General features: G+C 40.9%; 1 protein-coding gene across 1 annotated transcript in view; it reads right to left on the minus strand.

Moving 5' to 3' along the window:
- Nucleotides 1-14,862, minus strand: part of WDR49 (WD repeat domain 49) — a 101,956-nt gene that overhangs the window by 1,233 nt on the left and 85,861 nt on the right. Inside the window, exons 13-19 of the mRNA XM_019503247.1 lie at nucleotides 12,418-12,573; nucleotides 11,290-11,477; nucleotides 10,684-10,881; nucleotides 8,819-9,012; nucleotides 6,105-6,214; nucleotides 4,800-4,946; nucleotides 1,419-1,588 (exon numbers count right to left, since the gene is read on the minus strand). Of these exons, the coding sequence (XP_019358792.1) occupies nucleotides 1,443-1,588; nucleotides 4,800-4,946; nucleotides 6,105-6,214; nucleotides 8,819-9,012; nucleotides 10,684-10,881; nucleotides 11,290-11,477; nucleotides 12,418-12,573 (1,139 nt within the window). The 3' untranslated portion in view covers nucleotides 1,419-1,442. The remainder of the gene's footprint in view (nucleotides 1-1,418; nucleotides 1,589-4,799; nucleotides 4,947-6,104; nucleotides 6,215-8,818; nucleotides 9,013-10,683; nucleotides 10,882-11,289; nucleotides 11,478-12,417; nucleotides 12,574-14,862) is intronic.

The following is a 14,862-nucleotide window of genomic DNA, read 5'->3' on the forward strand; positions in this document are numbered from 1 at the left end:
AGAGTGAGAAGTAAGAGTGTAAACCATCTCAGAATTGAGGTGTACCCACTTCTGGAGGAAAAAACAGGGATAAATTGCTCTTTGTCCTGGTGTCTGGAACAAGGATCACTGAGTGCAATGGGTCAACAATCCTGCCTGAAGGCTACTAGCTGTATACAACTCTGTGTGCATGAAGGAAAACTGGTTCAAATGTTAAGCAAAAGTATAATTCTTATTTTGTCTGAATCATGGTGGCTATGTAATAGAGAGGCATGAGTGAGATGGGCCCATTGTGACTCCTGCAACTCATCCCAAATGCATGCCAAGAGCAAACTTGATAGTACCTCACTCCAACACACCTTAAATCTGGGGTACTCAACCCTGGCCCGTGGGCCATATCCACCCCTGACATCTTGTCAGCCAGCCAACAAGATTCCCCACTGGTCCATGGGGGATCCCGTGGGCTATAGCTATGTGCACTAGATTTGGTGCACAGAGCAGCACAGGGCCTGATCCAGGTATGTGGGGCTGAGTGGAGGCAGCATGGGATCCTGATCCCACAGGCAAGGCCAGGAGGAGCTGATGCCAGCACAAAGAGTCCAGAAAAGGTAACACAGGGGGTCCCCAGACCCCAATCCTGGCACACTGGGCTGGGTGGAGGTGGTACAGAGCCCTGGAGCTAAATCCCTATGTACAGGCCAGGCAGCGATAATGTAGGGCTCCAGAGCATAATCCCTGCATGTGAGGCCAGGTGTAAGTAGTGTGAGATCCCAGAGCCCAACCCCACAAACAGGGTCAGGCAGAAGCAACACCATACCCCTACACAAGCAGCATGGGGTCCCAGAGCCCCAGTCCCCACATGCAGAGCTGGGCAGAGACAGCATGGAGTCCTGGGGCCCTAATCCTGGCATGTGGGACTGGGTGAGGGCAGCCCGGTCCAGATCCAGGCAAGGGGGCCTGATCCTGTGCCACTCCTTTGGTCTGTGCAGCCAAAAGCTTAAGCATCCACTACCTTAGACATACGCTAGGAACATAATAGACACACTGTGAGAGAGGTTTAAACACCTTTCCATGTTACTGGAACTTTTCTACAAAGTCAGATTCTTTGAGGTTCAAAGGAAGAAGCATGCCATAAATAACATGCTGACGGTTTCGAAAAACGGCTCCTCTGTGAAGCCTCAGCAAGGACATACGTTTAGGTCAGTTTCCCTGAACTGTGACTTGCCTTTTACGATGAACTTTTTAAAGGCTGCAAGCAAAGACAACCACGGTGAAACTTGCACCCACATAGGACTAATCCCATGTTAAATCTTAACAACTCTTTGAAGATGGGGTGCTCTGTGGCTTCGGGACCATTTTCGCCACGAGGCTGCTCCCACAAACAAAGCATGCAAGCGGTCTGATTGATGTCAGTGGGAATAAGCATTCTTCGTACTGACCTTCTACTAAAATGAAGGGAAGAATTATTTTTCTTTTAACTTGGTTTGTTTTTTATGTGTTTTTATCTTGCCTCCACTGCATATTTGTTTATTCAGTTGCCTTGCTTTTTGTTCACGCTCCAGAATTTCTTTGGGGAACAGGCTCTTCTCATCAAATACTGCTTTCAATGCTATACGACAGGAATGAAACGCGCAGCAAAATCAGTCAAATATTTAGTATGAAACACTGTTAAAAAAACCAAGCTGTTAGAAGAGGAAGAAAATTAACCATGGTAAAAGGCAGTAATATTGACTTTTTGCTTTGAGATCTGCTAAGAGAAATTTGCTTTCCTGGTAATTAGTTTATGCTTCTGACTTCCCTCTTGGTTTCATCTGTTCATTAATAATGTAGGCCCAAATCCTACAATAACCATCTGTCCTGTGGCTACATGGTCTGCTTGTAACAGAGCTCAATCCAGGATCGGGAGCTCGAAATTCCACTCTCTCTCTCTCTGAAGATATGTGGCCAGTATTTGAAAGAAAAAGAGACTGTTTTAATTTTATAACTCTGTTGTTTTAATTTATTTTAATCTCTTTGCCACTGTTAAGGGAGCATAAAAAGCTAAATCAAATTACCCTGTGTTGAAACAAGAGAATTAAAACTGCTGGTTGATTGCCTGCATGGCTGAGCAAGCGTATCCTGCAGTCTTGTATTTGTGCCCATAGCAGCCTGATCTTCAGGGATCACTAAAAACTCAGATTAAAGGCCATGTTTTGCCCCCTCATGGGAAAGTCCCATGCACATCAATTTCACCCCAGCCGACATGTGGGACTTCAGGCAACGATCACTGAGCTGTTTCCCTAAGGCCTGAAAACTTCTCTTCTGTGCAGCAGAGGCGCTATGTCTATAGAAGAAAGGAGGCAAGAATACGTGTTCATTTTATTGGCTATCTATACCTTCACCGATTGCTATCCAGGCAGCCAGGCACAGCACGCGGACCAGAGTGATTGTGGACATGTCTTCCTCCCTATATGTTTAAAGGCTGCCTTTAGCAACCTTTGTATCAGCTGCATGGAGACCGAGCACTCTTCCCAAATGACTGTTCACCAAAGAAACATAACCTCAGCTGCTGCAGAACAGCGGCACTGCTCATAGGTACCGAGGCAATAACCTGCATTATTTTGTGAGGACTAGGAGGTAAGGAAGCACCTGACTCAAAAATTCAAGGCAGGATTTTCAGAGGTGCTAAATATCAGCCCCTCAAGTTGACATTATCTCAACTTGAGGATGCTTATCTGCTGAGCTCTGCACTGCTGTGAGTAGACTGCTTACCAATACCTGTTAATCAAACTCATTCATTTAAAGCAGCTTGGATATCTCCAAGCTCTACCGCTATGACTGCAGTGCAGAATATCCCAAGCAGTATTGCATGCCCACTAACTTAAGCTGGACTCTTCACAGGCTCAGTGGTATGTCTGGGCACAGATCTAACCTTAACAAACTTCACTGTGACTGCTTTTGTGTTTGGTGTCAGGCATGTGCTGACAAATCTGCTAACATTTGCAGAAAATTCTCACTTTCTTATGACTGCCAGTGACGGTCCATAGCTATTAACTGACAAACTCGACTAACCTGAGGAAGTTTATATTAAAGATCCAAATTATTTTCCCAGAGCAGTGTTTAAAGGGATGCAGTTGCCAGTTTGTAATATAACTTAGATTTACTCTGCCACATTTTTTGAATTTCAGCACTAACGTCAATACATTCTGAACATACAACTCAATACTTATCATTAAATATCACACCACCCTCTTTATTTATCTTTGAATTTTATTTTGGGCAATAGAACTTGTAAATACAGATGGGTAAAACCTGCTTCTTTTGTAGACGTGTCATGAGTCGCAGTTTAATTATTAAATATACTGGAATCATTCATATAAATGTAACTTTAGTATATAATACCTCAATTGCTCATAGAGAAAAACAGAGAGAGAATAGTCTGTAAAGAAAAAAAAAAGCACCTGACTAATAAATGAAAGGTGCCATGGCAGTTAATCCAACTTCAAGATATTTCATTTTAAAGATTGCTTTTTTAGTCATAACATGACAGCATTTCACCTTACTGAATCAGCTGCCTGGGGTCCAGTTCACATGGGTCTCTCCCCCTTATATAATGCTTTCCATATAGTTCACAACTGATTCATCCTACCTGTTTCACCTGTCTCTGATGGTTTCTCACACTGGGCCACATATTACTGATATCTAAATCACTAGATAATATAGCTAGCCTGTATCAATTAAATATCACAATGGCACGACAATAGCCCTAAAGGCTGGAATACCCTAGTTAAGAGTGATGTTTTTGACATCCAGTTTTCTAAAGAATGGGCAAAAGGGAGAAGCAGGAGAAGATCTTAAGGAGCCTTCAGGAGAAGTGTCACAGTGGGTTAAGAGAAAATATGAGGTTTTGGACTGGGAGGTAGTCATGAAATAGAACTTGTCAAGCTGCCTCACCAGCCCAGATCTATTTTATTAGATAGTTTGCTGAGAATCCATTTTGTATTTGGTTTGTAATAATGCAGAAAGCACAATGTTATGGCCCGAGGGTGTTCAGTAATGAGCACTAATTGTTTTTCTAGCTTCTTTAGTACTTATCTTCCAAACATTTCCCTCTTCGTTTCATTGATTTTTTTTTTGTTTTTATGACTGTTTCCACTATTGCCAGCCATCTGCACGTTCAAACCTGGGTCTGGTAAAAGCTGACAAAAATTGTCATGCTGCTGCTTCTTGGATGGGGTGATGCCAGAGATAGCGTTACTCATCACACTTGCCGCTTGCCTACACAGCCTTCTGCCCCAGCTGTCACCTTCTTGCCTGCCTGTGTTTCAGGGGGAAGAAACCAGCATGCCCCAAGAAAGCTTCTCTGAAAGGCAGTGAGAGAGACTTCTCAGCATCCTATAAGAAGCATCCTACTTTATAGGAAGACAAACATATTAGCAGAAAATTTCTATTACTTCAAGCCTCCCTCTCTCTGGTAGGTTTTTCAAAATCCATTAAAAATAAGATTTGTGCTCTTCTTCATCACGAACAGATGCAGAAATGGATAAACACGTCATTGAATATTTGAGGCCTGATCCAAAACCCAAGTAAAGAAAACTTGTCCTTGACTCTGAATCCAGTGGACTGTGGATCATACCCTAACAAAATAAGAAGTTGTTCAAATAGGATTATATGTTCTGCTACTTTTGTTGAAACCCCAGATCAGCAACTAAGCAATAAATCTTGGAGTTCTCTATTGCCTTCATCTCATTTTAGCACAGATGGTAAAAGCTAGTGACCTTTATTTTTGCCTTTCTGTACTGAGAGTTCGAGTAATGAGAATATAATGAAGGTCTACTTACTTTCTGACAGGGTAGGAAGCATCACACTTTCAGAGCATCTCTCCTCTGTCTTTTCACCAAAGTATTTGTTAGGGTTTAGAACAAAGTCAGGCCTGTTCAGTTCAACAACCTCCTCAAGTGTTCCAATATTTAATGACCTAAATGTGCCTTTAAAAATAGGAGGATTATTGAAAAACTGGAATTAATTCCACGTAACAGTTCAATTGCATTTCCAAATTAAGTTAGCTTTTTCTGATCTAAGTTTCATATTTCTCTAGTTAAAGGGAAAACTTTAACGCTTACAGACAAGAAATGTTCAGCAACTTCTACAAACAGCTGCATGGGATTAATCTTACTTTTTTATGTAAAGCTGGAGAAAGCTAACAAATTTTCCATTTTTCCCTCAGGATTTATAAACAATTTCCACTTGGAAGTGATTTTTTTTACAAGCATATTTCCAAGCTTTTCGATTCTTTATCTACTACAGATAGAAGCCTTCATAAAAAATAAAGTTAAAAACCTTTTCTCTTAAACGGTTCAAATAAAAGCAAAGGAAATGGACCAGGTTTCTGAAGGTAATTTATGGTGTAGTTTTATCAGTTTATTAGTTTTAACAGCGAGAGCAAGGGGGAGTCTATATCACAAATTTTAACGCTCAGTTTCCTTAGTAGTTCTCAGACAAAACAATTGCACCCCAACCTTCACACTTTCTGAGCTATATTTGAAAATTAATTGCACCTGCAAAAATATGGGTGTACTGGCTCACTAACCAGATGGCCCACAAAGTGCTTAGCATTGCAAACTGGACATGCATGTCTCCTCTATAGAGGAGGTCACCAAATTGTTGCATGCCAATGCCTGCAGGTAGTAATATGGGTTTTGCATTCATGGTAGCCATGCATGGTTTTTTTTAAAACAATCACTTCCCTCACACTTGAAAGTATGATGATTTGTAAAAATAAACAGGAGAAAGAAATGGAAAGAGAAAGACCCCTCCTGAAGGGAGTAAGGCTTCATTGCCTTTCAACTATAAGATATGGCAGTGGGACCTTTCAACAGTGGACTGTGTTTCTGTGTTGTTATATCCATTATAAAGTGGTCCAAGAAAGAGATTAGATAAGTTTCTAATAAAATAACTTCCAACTACTTCCAACTTAATAGAGTACTTAATCCAGTACTTCCAACTTAATAGAGATAACTTTTACCAGGAAAGCTCTTATTTCTTTTTGGTTCTGATCAGGCTTGCCCACCGGGGAAAAGCAGTAAAATTCTGTACTTACAAAAAAGTAGCATAACTATTAAGATTATGTGAGAAGAGTTGCTTACCAGTTGAGTTTCCCATGTTCTTCACATGAAAAAGCTTGTGTTTCTTTCCTTTCTGTATATTGATTTCTTTGTATTTTTTACCCAATATTGTATTTTCCCATGGGCTGGTCCTAGAAGGACAGAAGTGATTTTTTGTACAAAAATTAAATGCAAAAAACAAGTGACAGGAATCTATTGCATCTCTTCCTACAGTCTCTATTGTTGCTTTTTGCCTGCCAAATTGCCATGCATAAAGAGGGTCACACCTTTAAGACATGCCCATTGACTGCAATATGATAAAGTGACAGAGTATACAGAACATGTACAAGGTCTGCACACTTTTGTTTCAGCAAGCATATGCTACAAGGCCATTTGAAGCCACATACTGCCTGATCTGAATGGCTTCAGTGGGCTTTGGATCAGTCCAAGGGTCATTTTGGAAATCACATGTAAGATGTCTCATTCGTTGCTCAGGTATGAGCTGGATGTTTAGCAACAAATCCCCTTTTCTGTAGTAAGTGAGCCAAGAGTTCCCTTTCACTTAGAGAAGTGGATTCATCAAGAGTCCAGTACTTCCAAATTAACAGAGATCTATCCCTTTAACTTCTGATTAGAGTTGGATGAAGGAAACGATTTAATTCATGAAGGAGTTAGAGGTTTTCAAATTCTCAGCATTATTTTTCCATTATTCAGAACAATCCCCTCAAATTCTCCATGAATGGGTTAGGATCCCCAGGCCTGGGGAAGTTTGGAAACCTATGCTCCACAACAGTCTGCCAAGGACCTGGGCAAGCAGGTAGGTATTAAAACTAGACAGAGTGCCAAAATCTGCCTGGCGGGTAGAGTTCCACGAGAAATTCAGCACAATAAAATCATTTTTGTCAAGTTTGATTTTTCCAATTCAACACCTGTCAACGAAGATGTTTTTGTTGGAATTTTTCAGACCAGCTCCACTTGTGACGACTATCCTCTTCATCTAGCCTCACTTTCAGCTTTGGAAGAAATATTCATTACACAGAACATAAATAATTCGTACCTAGTCCACAGCCTTGTAGCCTTTGTAAAAAGAGAATACGCTGTAAAAGAGTTACTCATATCACGTGCCCCCTTCAGTGCTTTGGAATCATGTCAATACGTCCTAGTAATTATTAGTAAAAACACCCACTTCTGACGCATCTGCCCTTGGCAGAAGATGCAATTGCTCATGAGACTACCTTCTAGGGCAGTATTTTCAAGACAACGCAAAAGCCAGCGCCCTTTTTCATATACTGGCGTAGGTGTATTTAGAGTTAGAACAATTCCACCTATGTATCTTCAAGCACTTTAAAATAGCAGCTTTCCCAGAAGAGAAGTCTTCTAAGCCACCTGTTCTGCTTCAGGGTGGAAGGATGACCTGGCTGCGATCCAAACATCCATTTATAACAGTTGTGCATAGACTTGAAAATTACAATGCCTCAGAAAACGTGCAGAATCTGCACTCTTCCTCAGCCCAGGGTTTTTGCTGGGAAGGACTGTGGTCATGATTAAAGCAAGATATGTGTTCTCCGTTATACTGAAGTCACACAGTTTTGATGATTTACTTTCTCTGGAGCATTTTTTTTCATTTCCTATAAGAGTATTATAAACCTACAGCTATTGGCTCCAATTCAGATTTCACTTCCAGCAAAGTAAAGGAAGAGCTATTGCACTGAATTCAATGGAAATGCTCCAAGATTAGAGTCAGATCCTCTATATTTGAAGATGACATTCATTATAATAAACACTCATTGCTTGTTCTTCACCCTTTCCGAGCATGCACTGTGTTCTACATAAAAAAATAAACCTGTCTGCCACAAAAAATGCTTTTCATTTTAATTCATTTTGCTCCTACTTTGTTCAAGGTATCTGGAATTGCATTCTAACAGGAGATCATTAAAAACCTTTTAATAACATAAATGTGTCATGGTCTTCTATTCAGGAAATGTAAAGCTAGGAAGTACTTGCATATAGCTGAATTTTGCTGCTTCCACACCTTAAGTAGTTCATGTTACAAAAGGTCATTAAAGATTTAAACATTTAGATGCATGTTGTACTTTCTCTCATCTTGAAGCACAGAGATATGCATAAATATTTCTTCATCCAGAAGAAGTATAAGTACTCAGAAGGATCTGTAGTAAACTGCTATGTTATTATTGTTACAATTGGAGAAAAGTGTAGTCTAAAAATATATTACTAAGGCAGAACACGGTATATTAAGAAGTCTCTATGGCATAGTTCAAAATGCTTAGCAAACATATTCCATTCTAGGCGTTATTCAAAGGAGGTGCAGTGAAGCCTAGCACAGAGCTCTGGACTCTCAGGAGACCTGAGTTCTATTCCTAGCTAAAGCACCTGCCTATTCTGTTTTATCTTGGGCAAGTCAGTGCTTGGGTTTTCACACTTGTAAAAGGAGAAAAGGAAGGAAGGCATAATGCAAAGATCTTTGGGGAAAAAAATGGAAAGTTTCAACTTTATTAAAACTTCTGATTTTCTTTCAGGTGACCAAAGCAAGCCGTTCCAATCTAGGTGAATTTCGGAAATGATTTCTGGAACAAAAGTGTCCAAACAAACCATTTCAGCAAGTCAGAAAAATTCCAATTTGGAATTTCTAGCACGTGAAATGTTTCAGCTTTTCCTCTTGATTTGGAATAAAACCAGACACTGAACAAACCACTCCTGCACACCCGTGCACACCCACATTTTGCTAAATGACTTACATGCAAACTGATTCCTCTTCATCATGCAAGAAAAGTACAGCTGGCTCCACAGAACTGGGAAGAGACTCTTCCTCAGGAACGGAGGCCGTTTTTCCCGTTTCAACTTCCTCCTTTTCCATTTGCCTCATGCTTTCTTCCTGTTTTCTCTCATCTTTGAGGAGAATAGGAGTATTTTCAATTTGCCAGTGCTCTTCCTAAAAGCAGGGAACATGGAGGATTGAAAAACTATTCAAACACTTTTTGTTGCACTTCTTCAGAAGCGGAAGTGGCCAGTACTGCCCACCCCTAGGCCACCCTGTCCCCCACCCCACTCACTCACGTCCTGCACCTTTCCTGCTTGGGCTCCAGCTCAGGTCTGGGTGGTGTGGAAGAGCAGAGCACCAACCAGAGGTTCGCTGATGCAGAAGGGATGTGTGTCACCTTTTTTTGGCCACTGACATGCATGTTGTGTGGCCCAAAAAACACTGCTTTTTGACAGCAAGAAAAGGAGAAAAAGGAAGTGGTGTCTCTCCCCTATAGCAATGGCCCTCCAGCTGCTCCCCCTGCACCGTATAACACTACCTGCAGCATATAACACCACCACTCTGCCCTCCCTACTGCTGGGCTAGATCCATTGCAAAGAAGTTGCAGGGCGCCAGAGGAAAGAGATACGGGGTAGCAGGGTGAGCCAGCCCCTGGCTCCATTCCAGCATCCCTACCCTTAGCCGGCACCCAAACATTGTTACAGTACTGCATTTCTTACTGTTTTCTAGTAACACAAATACGAAAAAGAGTAGATGTCAATTATTTCATATGAAAGTGCCCCCAAATATTAGTTTTTAAGACAGCTGTTAGTTTTCATAAGTTTCATGCAGAGTTAAGAATTCAGTTTTTCAGACAGAACCAGTTATGTATTCGTTAGCACGTGTCAATAATTTCTAATTGCTGCTAACAAAGTTAGGGTCTTATTGTACTAGGCACTACACTAAAACCCTTTTTTGGGGGGGCTGGAGGGAAGTTTAATCATTTGATCTACTGACAATTTTTTTTAACAAAGAAAATCCATCTGAGAATGTGATGCTCTACACCAAGAAATTCCCTAAAGGAAAAATTAATTATTCAATTATGTTTCTCAATGTTATGAATGGGAAAATCAAATTATTTCACTTGTGTGTGTCAAATTATCTCTCTCAAAAATGTCCACTTTCCATTTTGATTTTTCGGTATTAGAAATACCAGATTTTTTTCTTTTCACAAAACTATTTTTTCATTTTTTATTCTAATTTGGAACAGAAACTAATTTCAAAAAGTTAAAGCTTTCTGCAGAAGAAAAAAAAATTTACTTTTTAATGCAACTGTTCTACTAAAACTCTGAACAGATGCTTGGAACCTTTTAATGTTTTAGAGAAAGAATTCATGATTTAAAGCCTTCTGCATTTTATTATTAGATCGACTGTGATTTCTATAACACTCCAGCTATACTTCTTCACACACCTCACCATGATACAGCTGTGATTTACCGGGGTTGAGCAAGGCTTCAAGAATGGAAGTGAAGAATTACAACAACAAAAAAGTAGCGACCCAACTCTCTACTCAAAACTTACCTGGAACTGAAACCGTACTTGTATTTTTTGTTTCCACCTCATATTCCCCACCAAGAATTGAAGCAGAAGCACCAAAATCTAGGTAAACGAGTGATTTGCAATATTTCTGGTCTGTACAGAAAAGGCAAGAACAATTCAAAGAAAAGGCAAGCTCTTCAGCAGATTGCTCTGACAGTACAGAAGCTGCCCTAAAAGCCCAGAAATGAAGCAGTTCATTAAGAAATCTTCCTGGATATCAAGCAGCCTACTCTAAGCATAATTGTTGCTAAGAGGTATGAATACCTGCCCAAATATTCCAATTGTTGTACCAGAGAGATCACTAAGAGCAACGCTGCAGTCTGCAGAGGAAGTGAGGATGAGCAGACAACCATTTCGCTCGCAGGTCTCCAGGTAGGTAACACGGTCGTTGTGCGGCTGAAATGATCTGACCAGGGGAGGTGGCTCTGTTACCTTGCTCTCACTGGGACTAAGACAGTAGTCCTGGTGAAAAAGAAATGTCAGTATTCTTATGTAGAGGTTTGGGGGCATATATATATTTTTAAAAAGCAGAATTATTAGACAGAACTATTGACATGCTGTGTGTACCAGAGACAATTCCCTTGCAGAAGAAATAATGGAGTAAGTCAGCACAGGGTTTCCTTCCCATTGGTTCTTTTGTGTGGGCTTTGAAGAAAAAGAGGGACATCTGATAGAAAGGCTTTTTATTAGGAGTATGGTCCAGGTTGCTCTTGAGTCAATCAAGATTCTTCAGACTTCAGTCGAACCCTGGAATTTTATCCCATCTTTCTCCTTTTCCAGAAAAGAGGCACAACCCAATTGATTTTCATTTACTGAACCAAACTGGCAACAGGACAAACTCAAAGAAAGAATCACATACTCTCTTTGTACCTGTATATTCCATATTTTCACACATCCAATCAGGTCCCCAGTTATGAGGTACTGACTCGTTTTATCAATGGTCATGATTATAGATCCAACTCCACCATGAGCTTCAAACTCTGCTATGAGCTTGCTCTTCACAGTACTCCAAAACCTAACATAGCCAGCACCTCCACATGACACCAAGTTGGCACCACCTAAAATACAGAAATGTAGCAGAATAAGCAGAGAGTACACCTTCTTTATGAGCAGATTTCCGCTATGCACAAACCCATCATTTTAATATTGCACAAGGTGGCTTGGCAAATAATCTCCAGTTACATGCAATATGTATTAGTCAATAGATATTTGAAACCTGACATTCCCATAGCAATGCAAAAAAAAAAAAATCTTGTACTAAAAATTGTTCTTTGGGGACCTTTTTTTTAACCTGTATTTTCTATTCATGAATAAAGTAAATCTTTATGTAAACAGTTTGCTTTGTGGCAATTTAAGTAACCCTAGCCAATCCTAATATACTTTATAGATACAGAAAAGGTCCTGAAATAATCGTTTCAAAAGCAGATTTCCTAAATCATAAAAAAAAATTGCAGACACTTTCCAGTTTGCTTTGCAGATAACCAGTGTAGATTTAGAAAATGATGGTCAAAGCAGCAGAGGTTATATTTTCATTCTCCAAGACAGAGAGCAACTGCATAAACTAGCACTAAACCAAATCCTGCCATGACTTACGTCCTGTGCAACCTCATTGACTTCACTGGAATTGCATGGGGTATAAATCAATGAACAGTTTGCCTACCTGAAAGTGGCTAGGCTTCAATTACAGACTTGTTCAGTCAGATCATTTAAATTCACTGTCAATATTATTTATGGTTCAATCAATTCAGGCAAAATCAAGGATGGATCCAAACCAAAAGTAATTTTTTGTTGTTGTTTGAAAAATATTCTAACCCAATCTAGGAGAAATACTGTAAGATCTTGAATTCAACCATTTTACTGAGAACAAAATTTAAATAATAATTGACTATTGATTTAACAGCTTCCTTTAATAATAAGGGTTTTTTTCAAATATTCTTATATATTTTAGGCAAAGCAAATTGAGTCAAGTTCTGCCATATATAAAATACTTTATGGTACCTGTCACTGAAATATTCTTTTTGTCTTCTAGGAAGAAAAGCCTAGTAATAGCATTGTTGCACTTGGCGTCAGGGTCATAAAAGTCACCTGCAGATATTGTACATCTTTTGGAGGACGTTCTTTGAGAACTAAGTTGCTGTTGTAGGTACTGAGTATCTATAAGAGAAAATCCCTCTCACAGTAATTCAAAAGAACATATTTGTGTAAACAGACACCTCACAAAACACTTGAAAACTAATATTTTTAATGCTTTCATTATCTATCACTTTGTAAATGTCAAGCTAAACTTTTGAAGATGATGTTCAAGCTATTAATACACTATCAATAGAAGCCTATTTCTGCCAGCCTTACTTATTGTAAACTGCATCTTACCCTGCAATTTGAACCGCAGAGAGAGCTATTCATGGAGTTAGATCATGGCTACACATGTAGCAAAACCCCCAGTTTTTCTTTTTTTTTTAATTTAAAAATACACTCCCTCCCCTTCCCCTAACCATTTCTGACTTTCTCTCTGCCCTCTGTGTCCCTTATAAGTGATTACAAGTAGTACTAGGTAAACTAAGATAAGCTCTTGTATGCTATTATTGTAGTAAGCTCCTTTTTATATTGTAAATAGTGTTCTGTTATGTTTGTAGTCATTTTTAATGGTTTATATTGTATTATATTGTATTCCTATCATTTTTGCATTGATTTTTATCGTTTCATATTAATACTGTATGGTTTAGGCCTATGTCTGTAAAGTAATGTCAAGTTTCCATTTTGTATGTCAAGCCTCCATCTTGTGTCCTCTGCCCGGGCGTAACATATGACTCATACCTAACCAGTCTCGTGTAAACTGGTTCCTGAATGAATGGGGATGAATGAGGGTGCTTGAGATACAATGGTTGCAGGCTTCTTCTGAAAAATGAACTCAACAACTGGACCATCAGCTCAACGACCGGACCACTGCCGGACCAGCACTATGCCACACCACCTATCCACCCAGAGGACCTGCTGGCGACCCTCTCTGGACAACACCTCACCAGGGAGAAGACCCCGACTGGCTATCAAGGATCAACTCAGAGCCCAGGATAGGTAGCTATCACCCACCTTCTTTCCCCAAGCAAAGGACCCAGACTTTGTCCCTACACACCTTAACTTCAATCCCTCCATCAAGCCTTTTTCTTTCCCACTACAATTATGTGGGTGTGTATGTGAGTGCTTGTGTGTAGGAACCAATAACTTCATGGAGCTGTGTAGCATGTTGTCTGTTTAATAAACCTGTTATTTTGAAACCCTGAGTTGGGTTTTGTCTTACTGACCTCCCAGCCCTACTCCATTCTCTGTTTTCTGCCCCTCTGATCATGTGTGTGTGTGAGATATCTTGGCTCCCTCTCTGTGCCTCCCAGCTATCTGCTCACCAAACCCTGGACTTGCCTCCCAAGTAACCCTGGGGCACAGTGACCTTAAGTAATCCCAGGGGCCACTTTAACCTTAAATATCTCTATTCTCAAGTGACCCCAAGTAACCCCAGTGTACACTGACCTTGAGTAACCCTGGGGGTCACCTGTCCTTAAGTAACCCAAGCTCCCCTTCCAGTCTGCTGGTTCTAATCCTAGCCCCAACAACTTTCACGCTCTTATTTTCCCTCTCTTATGTTAACCCCCCATCCATCTCCCTCCTTCCCCTCCTTACAGAAATCTTTGGCCCTTGACTCCCCCTCCCACAGTCACCAAGCACCCTAGGTATCCTAAGTACCCCAAGCACACACATACCATGCCACTCAAGTTAGGAACTCACCTGTGTGTATGTGCTTGAATTGGTGATAGATGTGTATGTGCTTAGACTGGTAATCTTGCATGTGCATGTGCGCCTAGTATGTGCATGTGTGCGCCGTGTGCATGTGTATGCGCCTAATTGATTTTTGCATGTGTATAGTGCAATTGTGTCACACCCTCCCATCTACAAGCGCAATTTTGAGATCCTGAGAGTTGGCCTGACCCTACAGGACAACACGCAGAGTAGTTAGATGACAAGCCTTGAGGGAAAAGGCTAAAGTAGTGGTCTCCAACCTTTCAAAGTAGATCACCTCTGGCATTTAAAGGCAACCCAAAATCTACTGTGCACCACCCACCACCTCCTGCCCAGCAGGTAAGTCTGTGGGGAGGGAAAGAGGGGAGCAGATTGAGATAGAAGAAGAAAAATTTATATGGGGGCATGCCCCCCCAGCAGGTAAGTCTATGAGGGAAGGGGCTGGGTGGGGGGGGGGGGGTCAGATCAAGGCCCCAGTCCTAGCTCCAATTTCTGCCTCACCACTGGGGTGAGGGATCTCCCCCCAACAGCACTGAGGGAGGGAGTGGGGCCAGAGTACGGGCAGGCTCTGCACAGCCAGGACATGGGATGGAGCTGTGAGCAGCTCATCCAGGGGGTGCAGGGAGATGGGGCATGGGAAGTATGTACCCTTGG

This window comes from Gavialis gangeticus, unplaced genomic scaffold (assembly GCF_001723915.1).
Source record: "Gavialis gangeticus isolate Ggan-Ray unplaced genomic scaffold, GavGan_comp1, whole genome shotgun sequence".
NCBI classification, from domain to species: Eukaryota; Metazoa; Chordata; order Crocodylia; family Gavialidae; genus Gavialis; species Gavialis gangeticus.